This window comes from Melanerpes formicivorus, unplaced genomic scaffold (genome assembly GCF_026170545.1).
Source record: "Melanerpes formicivorus ecotype bairdi unplaced genomic scaffold, bMelFor1.0.p_v2 SCAF_10, whole genome shotgun sequence".
NCBI classification, from domain to species: Eukaryota; Metazoa; Chordata; class Aves; order Piciformes; family Picidae; genus Melanerpes; species Melanerpes formicivorus.
Window position 1 is genome coordinate 15,372,692 of NW_027142362.1, and position 13,828 is coordinate 15,386,519.

General features: G+C 37.1%; 1 protein-coding gene across 1 annotated transcript in view; it reads left to right on the plus strand.

Moving 5' to 3' along the window:
* Positions 1-13,397, plus strand: part of UNC13C (unc-13 homolog C) — a 148,314-nt gene extending 134,917 nt beyond the window's left edge. The window contains exons 29-33 of the mRNA XM_068143868.1: positions 930-1,010; positions 2,243-2,390; positions 10,358-10,450; positions 11,126-11,285; positions 11,977-13,397. Of these exons, the coding sequence (XP_067999969.1) occupies positions 930-1,010; positions 2,243-2,390; positions 10,358-10,450; positions 11,126-11,285; positions 11,977-12,262 (768 nt within the window). The 3' untranslated portion in view covers positions 12,263-13,397. The remainder of the gene's footprint in view (positions 1-929; positions 1,011-2,242; positions 2,391-10,357; positions 10,451-11,125; positions 11,286-11,976) is intronic.
* The last annotated feature ends 431 nt before the right edge of the window (positions 13,398-13,828 follow it).

A 13,828-nucleotide genomic window follows, 5' to 3' on the forward strand; every position in this document is an offset into this window, starting at 1 on the left:
GAGTGATGGTTTTACAGTCTTATTAAAGGCAAATTAAGAACAAAAGTTTGCATGCTTATGTGGTAAAATGATCACTAAATGGGTCAAGAAATTTTTCCCACAGTGCAAAACTAGGCCTTATAAGCATTAATCACCAAAAAAATAACTCATGAGGTCTTTGTGTTACCTTCTGGAACCAGTTCTGAAAAAACTCTGAGTTGAGAATATTAGGAATTTTGGTATGCATTGAAAGACAGCATGTACCTCTACATTAAACTCATCAGCACCACATTCCTGAACTCCTTAAGATGCTTCATGGAGAACTTAGATATTTGGTATTGATGTCAGTTGCTCACCAATCCACTTTGCCATTAGGATTTCAAATTTGAGCAGAAATGTGGTCATTCATGCCTCTATGAATAATTGCTCCGTTTGCTAGAGGAGTTAAAATGTTGCCTAAGTAAACTGCAGGATGCTTATTTTAAGCAAAGATTTCACAGGATTATAGTTGCTTTATGACATTATTTACCTGATATTTTCATAGAACTTTTTGGTTTTTTAAACACAGGGCATTAAAAACATTAGCAAACCAGTCAGGTTTATATTTAAAATGAATTATTTCAGTGTAAGCTATTATCCTTGGTTAAACTTTAGAGTTAATTTTTTTTCTTGCTCCTGAGATAAGTACATCCAGGGAAAAGAAATAAAGCTACAGGGATGCTTAGTATTAAACATTGGTTCCTTTTCTTTATTTCTTGGAAACACAGATTATAATGTTACTGCTCTTGGTTGTAATTTATTGTAAAAAAGTCTGAAGCTGAATTAATCCCTGTTAATCATAGGCGCTTGAGAGACATTTGGTGGGTTTGGCTATGTGTTGCCAAGAGCAGACTGGCCACAGCACTCTCTCTCTCTTTCAAAATCAACTGCAGTTTTCACTTGCTTTGCAGGACCATGTGATTCGAGAGGAAGCCAGAAGCCTGACCTTGAGGCAGTGTGCAATAATGGAAGTAGCACTAGCTACTATAAAGGTACAGCTTTACATGTTTTCCTGTTCTGTGCTGGAATGACCAGAAATATGACTGACAAACAACAGACTCTAGTATAGAATGGTCCCTTAGAATCACAAAGGTCCCTTGAATACATCAAGAAGCATTTGATCCCGAGTTCCTTGTATTGACTTGAAAGCAAGCGTTTAATAGTCTGCTTGAAGAAGAGTTAGAAAAATGATTTTATCAGTTGCAGACAGAACATATTCACTTGAAGAAATGGATGGCCAAAGCTTATCTGATTCTTGTGTTTCTTTAAAGTTTAGAGTTAGTGCAGCTGAAGCAGCTGCGCTAAATCCTTATTACATTGCTGCGCAGCCTCTTTTTCTCACATAGTGATGACACTAAGCCTGTAAAATGTGGTTATTACTAGCTGTACTCTCCTGCAAACACCTATGACATGATCTTTATAGCACACCAGACAACAAAACTTTTAATACCACATGCTACCCTGCACTGTTTTAAATTCAATGTCCAGTTGACAGGAAATTTACTCTGCTTGTTCAAGGGCAGTACCAACAGATGAGCTCCTCTTCTCTTACATCCTCTTCCTTTCAGAGTGGAGGAAACCCCTAGTGTGGTAACTGAAGGATGAGACATACATTTACTACATATCCACAGTATAACAAGTCAAAATTGGAATGAAAAAAAGATAATCAATGTGGACTCTCTCATGGAATTTCTAATCATTTCTCAAAGCATAATCATCACTTCAGGCACAATTACAATGCAAAATCCAAAACTTCATATTCTAGAATTCTCCTTTTTTTTAAATTTTGACAAATTTCCCCTGTCCTGCAGAAAGAGTCTGTTCTTGACTTGTGCTGTAATCCATGACTTGATTTTTTTTAGTTAAAGAATTAAAACTTATTACACTTTCCACAAACTAGAAGAACCCTGCAAATATATATATAGGGGGGGGGGGGGTGTGCATATGGTGTGTATATATATATAGTTTTGCCATATACATACTTGAGATCATGAAGGCAAAAATTAAGGGGTTTTTGTATTTTTATCTCCCACAAGGCTTAAAGTTTTGCCTTTGAAGGAAGCTGTGCAATAGATACAATGACATTTGTCTCTACTGCTGTAATCAGAAATCTAGCTACATATGCCAGGTGTTACTTTTAAAAGTTTGCATATGAATTTTACTTCAAAATGCATGTCTGTAACTGAGGCCTCTCTCTGAAGAACCTGTTTGTTTTCCCTTTTAGCAATACTTCCACGCTGGGGGAAGTGGACTGAAAAAGAACTTCCTGGAAAAGAGCCCAGACCTGCAGTCTCTGAAATACGCTCTTAGCCTTTACACGCAAACGACTGACTCCTTGATAAAGAAATTTATAGACACTCAGAAGTCTCAAAGTAAGTGAACAATAACAGAGGTAGAAGTATGTCAATTTATACTTTAAATGTTTAAAAGACTGATTGCCAATCACATTCTCCAAACACTGTGGTATTTTAGAGTTTCCTGTCATAAATTTGCCCATGTGATGCTATCCCTTATCACCTGCAGTCAGTCAGTGGAGCTTATCTGGGGAGGCAGCATGTTTATCAGCTTGTCACTTTACATGAGTCCCATAGCTCTCTATGAGCAGTGCCTATCAGCACTATCAATAGGATAGCCTGCTTGCCATTCAATATGACTGGGAAAGAAAACAGTTTGCTGATCTATAAAGAATTCCCCTGCTCCCACGCACCAGAATCAAAAATTGGGCAGTTAGGCTGGAAATCGATTCTTTTTACCTCTGAAGTACAGTATGTTACTCACAGTATAAGAAACATGAAATACTAGTTTTGCAGATTGCCCCAAGATTAATTCTAAGGAATATGTTCCTAGGCAGTTTCCATATTAGACTGAGGATGTCTGTTAATAACTCCTACACTACAAGTGAGAAAATTACTTTGAAACTCTTTTTTCTCCCACTTTCAAATATTAGCAATATGGACTTAGGCAGAACGTTATTAATTACTAGTATATTTTGCTTTTTCTTATGCACACTTTCATTGTAACTTCAGGAGAAAAAAAAAGCATACAAGTCGTAGCCATAAGCAGAGAGCTTTTATAAATCATAAACCATAGGTTATAGTATTCTGATTTTCATCATGATTTCAGCCTGAGGTCTGTGTTCATCTCTGTGCAAACATTAGCATGCCTACATTTTCACACCAGTTTTAACAGAAGTGTAGCCACTGGGAATTAAAGTTAAGGAAAAGTAACTCATAGCTTCTCATCATCATGTCTCATTTAAAAGAGCTAAAACCTCATCTATTACATCCTCCAGCCTCACAAGTGTAGCCATTTCATTAGCATTTAGTTAAAATTGATCCTGTTTCCATCTCAGGAACTTCCTCTGAAGTACAATCAGCTTTCAGTTAGCCCTCATATTTGTCCAGGTAACGAATCCATAATCCATAGGCAGATGTAATTAAAGCAATGAAGAGTGCTTCAAATCTAAAGAAAATAGCATATTGAATAATAACTACATAAAGATAACACCTCAAACATTAGTATCCTGAATTTGCTCTCTTTTATTGCCACTAATTTCTCTAAAGCAAATGCCACTGTTACTTATTGTAAATAGTCAGAGAAATGTTTCTTTTTCTACTAAGTTTACATCATCTTAGTTTTATAAACCTCATTAGAGAATGCTCCTGTTGTTGTGCAGTATGCAACATAACAATCCAGAGTGGCAGAACTGCAATACAGTTTTTAGACTGACTTTAAAGAGTTTGTATTACATAAGCAGAAAAATCAATACTCATCTGGCAACACTGAGCTCATGCTACAGTCCCTACTAGTGTGTTTAAATGGCTGCAGAAAATGCTGTTCTTTCACATCAGCTAATTTGTATCAAATTTCTTTGTTCTTCTGCTGGACAACTGAAAGCTAAAAGGGGGAGAAGCATCTGAAAATGAGATAATAAGCAGAATTAAAAATATATACCTAATGAGAATGAGTAACTGTAACAGAAGCATTGTTTGTTTTATGATGCAATTGAGGGCAATTACATGATCAAAAATGAAGATAAATTCTTTTGCCAAGCCAAAATTCAATTCCAAGCAAAACCTCACTATCTTCTTAAATATATGGAATAAGATTCAAATACTAAACTGATAGTTAATTTAGAAAGCATTAAGTTTAGGCAGGCAGATAGACAGCATCAGATTATAGAAAATAAAAGCAATTTGCCAGCTCTTATAAATGAAAAAGGAGATTTTTGGTTTTCTTCTGCCATATTGTGTCAAAACTGTTATTATTAACTGTCATATTTTGAAAGCTGTGTCTGTATTCTATCATGAATTCTATGTCCTACAGAGCGTTTCCAGTTCTCTCATAACCTATAATTCAGACAGAATTTAACTCAAGAAGTAATCCCTGCTCTGTAGTTTGAAATTGAGGTCACAATCATGTGTTACACAACCTTATTGCATGAAGTTGGGGGGGGAGGGGGGAAGCAGACCTGCATTATCAGCTTCAGAAATCAGCACAAAATTTCAATGAATGTATAGTAACAAAAAAAGAAACCACAAGAACAATGAAGAAACTTGCAGAATTGCAACTAAAAGAAGTACTCTAGCCCATGCTTATATAAAAATAAATTCATTCAGAATAGTGGCAGAAAGCTAGTGAAGGGTTTCTACAAAACATTCACTCAAGAGGCTGTCACAACAGAAAATGTCTCTGTTTAAATGAAGCAGTAAACCTCCTAAATTAGAAATAAGTGGTATATTACAGTTTCTTTTTAGTCTTAAGGAAAATTAACACAAGCTACAGGTATCCACCAGTGTTAAACTTTAGTTTCTTAATTATATCAGTGAAGTATTCACTACATAAACCTCGTAACACGAGATGCTATAACTTGCCTCTGTGTTGCCAGGTTAAAAAATTGGACTTCTCTGTGTGTGTGTGTATATAAATGTGTATGTATACACATACATATAGATGGCTGATGCTAATTGGATACTTACCTCCCACATCCAAGCTGGCTCACCCCTGGTTTCTCACCATACAGGCATAGGGGTGACTACAGATAAGAGTCACAATGGAGTTGTGCAATTGCCAGCCCACATCATGTGCAGCATGGCTTACATGCAGAGGTGAAAGGGAAGGCCTTAATTGGCAATTTCCCCCTGACACTCAAACCAGTAGTTTCTACACACATTAAATATTCTGGTTTTATGTTATGCTGTCTGAGTTCTTAATATCACTCTGACATTACAGAAATTCAAATAGGAGAGAATGTTTTGATAGTGTGGCTTTGTAAAGTGGAGAGGCTTACAGATGCTGCAGAATCTCTGTGAACTTTAATAGCTTCACACCAAGACATTCTTCTGATAGCTGATTTATGTTTTCTAATCCAATAGAAACTTCTGATTTTTTTCAGTGAGAGAATGGTTGCTGAAAGTCAGTCACCACTTAGCTGAACTTGGTTCTCAGAATCCCCAAAACAATTATCAACAGTGCAGCAACTTCTTGAACCGAAGCATGTATTGCAGTAAGCATGGTTATCACTACAAAGCAGGTTTCCCTGCTTGCCTTCCTTTTCTCTAACACATGTACAGAAGAAATCACTTAGATTACTACATCCAGCTCTTGACAACTCAATTTAACTCCAACAACTTAAGCTTAACAGATCTATAAACTAGCAGCGGGGTGAGGGGAACAAACCAACCAAACAAAAAAAATCCACCTCGTTGACAGTAGGCTGAACACGAGCCAGCAGTGTGCCCAGGTGGCCAAGAAGGCCAATGGCATCCTGGCCTACATCAGGAATAGTGTGGCCAGCAGGAGCAGGCAACTCATCCCTGTACTCAGCACTGGTTAGGCCACACCTTGAGTACTGTGTCCAGGTCTGGGCCCCTCAGTTTAGGAAAGATGTTGAGTTGGTGGAATGTGTCCAGAGAAGGGCAACAAAGCTGGGGAGGGGTTTGGAGCACAGCCTTATGAGGAGAGGCTGAGAGAGCTGGAGTTGTTTAGCCTGGAGAAGAGGAGGCTCAGGGCAGACCTTCTTGCTGTCTACAACTACCTGAAGGGAGGTTGTATCCGGGGAGGGTGGTGGGGGTGGTGTTGGTCTCTTCTCCAAGGCAACCAGCACCAGAACAAGAGGACACAGTCTCAAGCTGCACCAGGGAAGGTTTAGGCTGGATGTTAGGAGGAAGTTCTTCTCTGAAAGAGTGATTGGCCATTGGAATGGGCTGCCCAGGGAGTCACCATCTCTGGAAGTGGCTGAGAAGAGATGGGATGAGGCACTTAGTACCATGGTTTAGTTGATTAGATGGTGTTGGATGGTAGGTTGGACTCAATGATCTCAAAGGTCTTTTCCAACCTGGTTAATTTTGTATTCTGTAGTCTAACTCACTTTGGAATAACATACAAGTTTCCAGTCAAGGCCTATGAGCATTGCAACTGCAATGCAAGTTTGGGGAAGGGCTCATAGACACAATGGAAGGCATAAGAACATCTGTGTATTGTCCTCAAATATTTTGAAAAAAAAAGAAAAATAACAGTGAGTTGTACTTTTATACTATGACTGCATAGTTAGAAATATCCCTGCAAGCACCACCAAGCAAGAATGGATGCTGCACAGACCACAAATATTTTAACAATTGTTTCTGGAATTCAACAGTAAAAAAAAAAAAGGGGGGGGGGGGGAGGGATGTAAATAAATAAATCAACCTCAAGAAAATGAAATTAAATCTGTTGTTTATTAAAGCTGTAGTTGTTATTGGATGAAACAAAAAGAATATATCCCTAGCTGAAGAACAATAAAAGCATTCCTTTCTTCTTCTCTTTTGTTACTAGGTGACTTGGAAGTATAAAAAGAATGTCTTTTTGCAAGCATGTTCTTAATAGCAGATGCACAGTTTGCTAACGTCTTTTATTCTTTATACTGTGAGAAACAGACCCTCAGCTAAAGCCTTCTCCAGACTTGAGGGTCTTATATGAAACTACCAACAGGAAGATATGATGAATGAAGAAAGAAGAAAAAAAAAAAAAAGGCAGTTTCAAAAGAAAAAATTGCACTTATAAGTTAGAAGATAAAGTAGCTGATATTCCCCAGCATGAAATGATTTGTTAACCTAGAATTGCACAACCATTTTCAAACTCTGTACTACGGGCACAGAGCTGATCGTAGAGAGGGCTTGCATGGCTGAGTGCAGGGACAGATTTTTTTCTTTCTTGGCTTTCAGTACTGTGTAATTCTGTCTGATGTTTTTACACCATCCAATTACTGGTTTTCACCGCACAGTTTTTGAGGCTGTTGTGTTATACTTTTTATACCTGCCAGATTTTTCTATACTGAACTGTAAATAGAAGAGATTGCAAGCTTGGTGATAGCATTTGTTTAAATTCAATACCAGATAAAAACTAACTTTGTTAAACAGACAGGTCAGGCAATACCTTTTCAGGCACAACAAATCCTTCAAGTGGCTCAGTTGGTAGTGCATCAGACCCTTAATGAGAAGGTTGTGAGTTCAAAGCCTCCAGTGGGCAGTAGTGTCCTCTCTACTCTAGTCATGAGGTCTGGGGTGACAGGTTGGACTTTATGATCTTTGAGGTCATCCCTTCCAACCTTAGGAATACTGAAATCTATCTGCCATAAGAATTGGATGAGAATTTTGTGTCATTATGTAAGCTTCCCTATGTTTGTATTAGAATATATGAATAGGGCATAGCTAAAGTAATTACATACACAAACTTTGCTGTCTTACACACTCATAGCACTGTAACTGTGGTAGTTTGAGAGTCAGAGCTGAGAACTGTGAGCAGTCCATTGACGAGCCTAGCTCAAGAAATTATGAAAGCATCGCATTTTCCATGCCCCAACCTTCAGAGCAACTGTCAAGTACACTCCATCAGAGATTCTGCTCCTGCTATTTCAGTCTTACACTATTTTTAAGTTTTATGCTAGTTCATTTTCTGTGAATCCCATTTATTTCTGCTGGGCTCTTTTTTTCATGCAAACCTAGAAGATAGTTTCCATAGTCTTCCTGAAAGAAAAAACTTTTTGCTGCTGAAGGATTCATGCAGGACAAAGGTCCTCTCTCACAGAAACCTGCTTCTATGCACAATCACAGACTGATTCAATAGAGTCTCTTGCATTTAGCAGGAATATTATTCTAGAGAATATAGGAACTTTCTGTTTTATTTTTACAAAATAGATATGATTAATTTTTCCACTTGTATTTTCTGCTGTTTTCTCTACCAAAGTCCACAAGCTCATATTTCTCCAAAGGTACCTGCTAAGGAATAGAAGATAGAGGAAGTAGTTTCTTTGTGTAAACGTAGCCAATATGACTATCATTATGAAGAAATATTTGACTATGTCCTTAGTCCAAAATGAATCTGTTCTGTCACAATAATTTGGGTTGTAACATCTACCACATTGACAATATTCCAGGTGCTAAATAAGGCATGAATCAAAGGTGACTGGTCTTGCTCACTGAGGAGCCAGTATCTTTGGCCAGAGGACAGCCAAACACCTTTAGAATTTGTTTGCTGCAATAGAATGACTGCAGTCTAAATGAAGGTGATCACTTTAAAAACCACCTAGAAGAGGATGTTGTGTTTTGATTCATAAATAATCCAAAGCAGGGTTTAGAGTGGAAGCAGTTTTCAAATATAATGAGTTATATTATAGCACTAAAGGAAGAAATGTGTAGTCATCCTCTGCAATGCAGGGCTGGATATTTGTTGTCAGTTAAACAAACTTGTTTGATGTGGTAGTGTAAACAGAACTTTCTATATTGCAATCAGAATCACTAATTCCTGCTGGGACTTTACAAGAACTGGTAGTAAGGAAGAAAACAAAAAGCAGAAGCAGACAGATCAGAGACTTTAAAATTAAGTGCCATAGTCCTTGACTTCTTCAACAAGAGCTGCCATAAGCAAATACTGAATGTCCTAGAATTTTACCTCTAGTTAGTTTAGCAGGATGGAGAGAAAACTCCAGACTCCACTAGAAATTCTCTCTGCTGGCTGAGATTTTCTGCTGCAGGAAGTTTCCTCAGCAATAGTGAAATGCAGAGGAATTTTTATGTCAGCTGTTTTCAGTATAAAACTGTGTGAGATTTCACACAAAGTTCATAACTGTATCAAGCAGGACTATACATATAGGACTAATGAGGTATATGAGTGCTTAGAGCACTGTTGTGAGTTATGGACTACTAGGACAAGGAAAGGACAAGGTCAGCCAGGACACCTTTGCAAGGATATGCTTTGCATACTTAATATCAGGGAAACAGAACAAGACGTATCTTATAGATTTGTAGATTTCTATCTTAGTATAGTATAATGTGTCTTTATCTACAGCCTAACAAGTATGTTCCATTGTTGCCATCACACACAGACTGCAGCATACATTATCTAATGATAATGCAAATTGTTTTCTTTTGAAACATTCCTGATTTCTTCTAAAAGGGTTTTCATTTGGTGTGTTTTTAAGCTAAAGGCTAAAACAAGTAATTGGCACATATAGATAGATGGGGAACTAGTGGGTAAGGACATTCTGTGTAAACAGAAAGAGGATAGACTCTTTCCTATGCTAACCCACAGAAATAGTAGCCACTTATAATAGGATAGACATTTGCTTTAATATATGGTTCACAGAAATTAGACTGGGGAACAAGTGCACAGTTCAGAGGTCAACACGCTCAGTTATTCAGTGCAAAAACAAGTAACCACATCTGATTTTGTTTGTATTGTTATAATCTGATGCATTAAAAGGCCTTTCAAGGATTGAAAGTCTTTTCAGGGAATCATTGTTTGCAAATTGACTTAGAATATGATCTGGTGCTTGTAAGTAAAAGCCCTCAAAATTAACTTCCTGTCTCCTCTGCCATCCCTACATCCCTTTCTTCTTTAAGCTCCCATGCCTGTGTTACTGCAGAACTTCAGTAGTTTGCTCAGACACAACCTTTAGCAAAGGCTTCATCAGTATCAGCACAGAAATTACTTTGCAAATGTGTGCTTACAATAAGATTTTTGAGGTGTACATGCAAACAACACTCAATGAAACCACCAACTTTTGCATTTCAAGATGCAAAAACACCTAATGACAACCAGAATGGAAAATTCCAGATGAAAGGGGCCTTTTTTATCATATTGAGGCCCTTTACATAGACATTTGCAATTACTAGGTACTTTTGTGGCAAAATCACTGATGAATTTCTAACTAATTCTAACATTTTTAACAACATGAAATATATGTCAGAAATTTCTCAATGTTTCTAAGAGAAAATACCACTCACCTTCTTTTGCTTTCATTGTCTGTTTCTCATGATGTACTGAGAAGGCAAGTGTGCTAACCTACTAATTATTATTTCAGGTCAAGGCACTAATAACTCAGTGGGTGAGATATCTATACAGGTGGAGATCTCTACACATCCTGGAACTGGTGAGCATAAAGTCACTGTGAAAGGTAAGTTACAAACAGCTGATTTTAAAATGAAAGCAGCAACAAAGTCCAATACCTCTGAGCATTAAACCCAAAATAAAGTATACCAATAATGAAAGGATTACAGTACTTGTAAAGCTATAAGTATGCTTCAGGTGATTGGGGCTGTACTCCTTGCTTGCTCAACATCAGCAGAAGTTAGCATTATGCAGGTAGGTACTGCCTATGCTTCTCTGTGTAAACAGAATTTATCATACAAGGTTGTAAATTCAAATGTGCCAAGTTACACTTCTAAATTGCCTATAATTTAGTTGTGGTCAATGACTGCACCAAGACTTTAGGAGTTCCATTTTTAACAAAATGCCCTTGTTCTGCACAACCTGAATTCCCGAGGAAACTCAATATCACTTAGATTAACATAAAATTATTTGTTAACTACAGTGAGAGTAGAAGATAAAAGAGCTGAAAATGTCAAGAATTTGTAAAATGAATGCTTGTATTTGCTGCTCTTGTAACTCAAAATAGTCAGACATCTTACTTGGCAAAGAGGCAAAGTTCCTCTCGGCTTGCCAAGTATTGGTATGCCATAGGAAATCTCTCAGGTCACCTTTCATTGGCTGTACAAAGTCATGCTGGATAATTAATCGGAGCTTTCCCAAAGTCATTTTATTTAACTAAATGTATTTTATTTCTTTATAGTTGTAGCACTTAATAAGCTGAACTGGCAAACAACAGCTATGTTCCGACCATTTGTGGAAGTTTGCCTCTTAGGTCCTAACCTAAGTGACAAGAAGAGAAAACATGGAACCAAGACAAAAAGCAATACGTGGTCACCAAAATACAATGAAACTTTCCAATTGTAAGTCTTCCTTGTCTGTTAATGGCATATTCCATGCAAATATTGTTAGAATTTCTTGTACTTAAGACAGTAAGAACGTGAAAAAATCCTAAGCCACATTATATGCATTTGAATATTAATGCAATTATTTATTTCTATTATGTAAGCCCTAAAACAGTAAGAGATTTTAACCTATCCTGGAGCTTTAAACATAGTACTTCCTACAGCACCTCTCACCTGTTTAATTCCCCTTCCTTTTCATAACTGAAATCCTTTTCCCTCTCTTTAATCCCCCCAACAGAGTTCATTTTCTCACAATCTGACCACAAATATCCTTTTGAGGCTTGCTACCACTGCTTTGCTTTACTTTTTTGCAGCTAATTTAAAGATTTGGTTATGTCTGTTGTAGAACTAGTTGAATGTTTTAGGTACTTTCCACGGAAAGGTAATGGTGTTTATTACTGATATGGAGCAAATGATGAATTCTGTTTCTGTTTAGGTCAGTGAGAACAGAGGCTATGTCATCAGAAGCACATGAAAGGTTAACTGTGTAGGAGGTTTCAAACTAAATGATATTCTTTTGCAACACAACAGAACTACCAAAACTGAACTACTGTTATCACTAAATTTTACAAGATTTCCAGAGTATGTTCATTCCTCGGGGGAATTTAATTAACTTGTTGTTCTAAATTCATGTTTTTAATCCATGCAGTACTTTGAGTAATGAAGATAAGCCTGGAGCCTACGAACTTCACCTTTCAGTGAAAGATTACTGCTTTGCTAGGGAAGATCGCATTATAGGGATGACAGTTATACAGCTGCAAAACATAGCAGAGAAAGGGAGCTGTGCTTCTTGGTACCCCTTGCTGAGAAACATCTCTGTAGATGAAACTGGGCTGACAATTCTTAGAATACTTTCTCAGAGGACCAATGATGAGGTTGCTAAAGAATTCGTAAGACTTAAATCAGAAACAAGATCTGCTGAAGAAACAGCCTGAAATACCCAAGTAATGCAAGACCGGCACCGCCAAGAGCATAGCTGCAATGCTGTTTTCCAAATAGTGCATGCATGTGCAAATCTGTGGGAATGTTTAACTAATTCTGTTTTCTGTGTTTGCCAGTACCTATGTACTATATTTGCAAGGTATATCCAGGAGCCCTCTATCTTTTATACATTATTTTGGTCTTTGGTAAAGTAATTGTTCCAATGAAGTGCCAAAACTAAGACTAGGAGTAAAATGTTTCATCACTTCTTTTTTAACTGTTGAGTTCACCTCATACAGTTTCTTTATTTTTTAACATTTGTTAATAAATAATTAGATTTATTTTTTTTAATTGACCAGTAGGTTGTTTCTGTTAAACTACTGTGTTGTTATTTCTAAGTTAAGTTACCTTCCTTACTATTATTTTTTAAAAGGCCTATCAAGTTTTCTTCAAACTATTGTTTTAAGCAAGCCTCATTTTAGGTATCTTCCTGATAACTTTTTCTATCATTACTACAGATGCAGTTACTTATAGAAAGTGTTTGTAATTTTATAATTACCAATATAAAGTAATGATTTTTGCATAAAAACTGAAAAAGGATGGAAATATTTTATGCTAATCTTTTTCCAACCTTTCATAAGTATCACTGTGAAGAAATGCTGTTAAAGCAAGTTCTCAAGAAGCTATGCTTATCAGAGTTTGTTACTGATGTTTGATATCTTGAGATAACTTTGTTCTTCAAAACTGCCAAGGTCATATCATATTTGTATTCAAAGAGTAAGTCGGTATCTGTAGAAAAAAAGACTGCCACACAGTACAGTGTATGTGCTTTCAAAAAAATCACTTTTTAAATGATCTGGTACTGTACAAGGGTTAGTAGTTTGGACTCTGTAATGCTGGTTTGTGGTTCATTTCTAGAAATTGTTTATGAGAAGAAAAGATGCTGTTAGCATTTTCACACAGTTAATGACGTTGCTTTACATACTTAGCTGTGACATCAGTTAAGTGCTTTATTTCTTTGGGTTTTGTTTCTTTTTTTAGAAAAGTTCAACAGTTTGTACTTATGCAACATTACTGTGTCTTGCACTAATGCAAACTCCATGTCCTGTAAATATATTTAGTGAGAAATTGTAAAATAAAGTATGAAGAAACTGCTTTTGCCATGTGGTATTATTACGTACCTATAGGGTTTATGCACATGTGAAGCCCAGGCAGTAGGCTTGTAATATAGCTTTACAGTATATCAATGTATGATTTCCAGTGTCTGGCATCTGGATTTTTTATAAATATAAGATTTGATATGTAGGTGTCCTAAAAGACTCCAACAAATGAGGTAGGCGTACCACAGAATCACCAAGGTTGGAAGAGACCTCAAAGATCATCAAGTCCAACCCATCACCACAGACCTCCTGACTAAACCATGGCACCAAGTGCCACGTCCAATCCCCTCTTGACCACCTCCAGGCATGGTGACTCCACCACCTCCCTGGGCAGCCCATTCCAATGGCAAACAACACTCTCAGTGAAGAACTTTCTCCTCACCTCAAGCCTAAACTTCCCCTGATGCACCTTGAGACTGT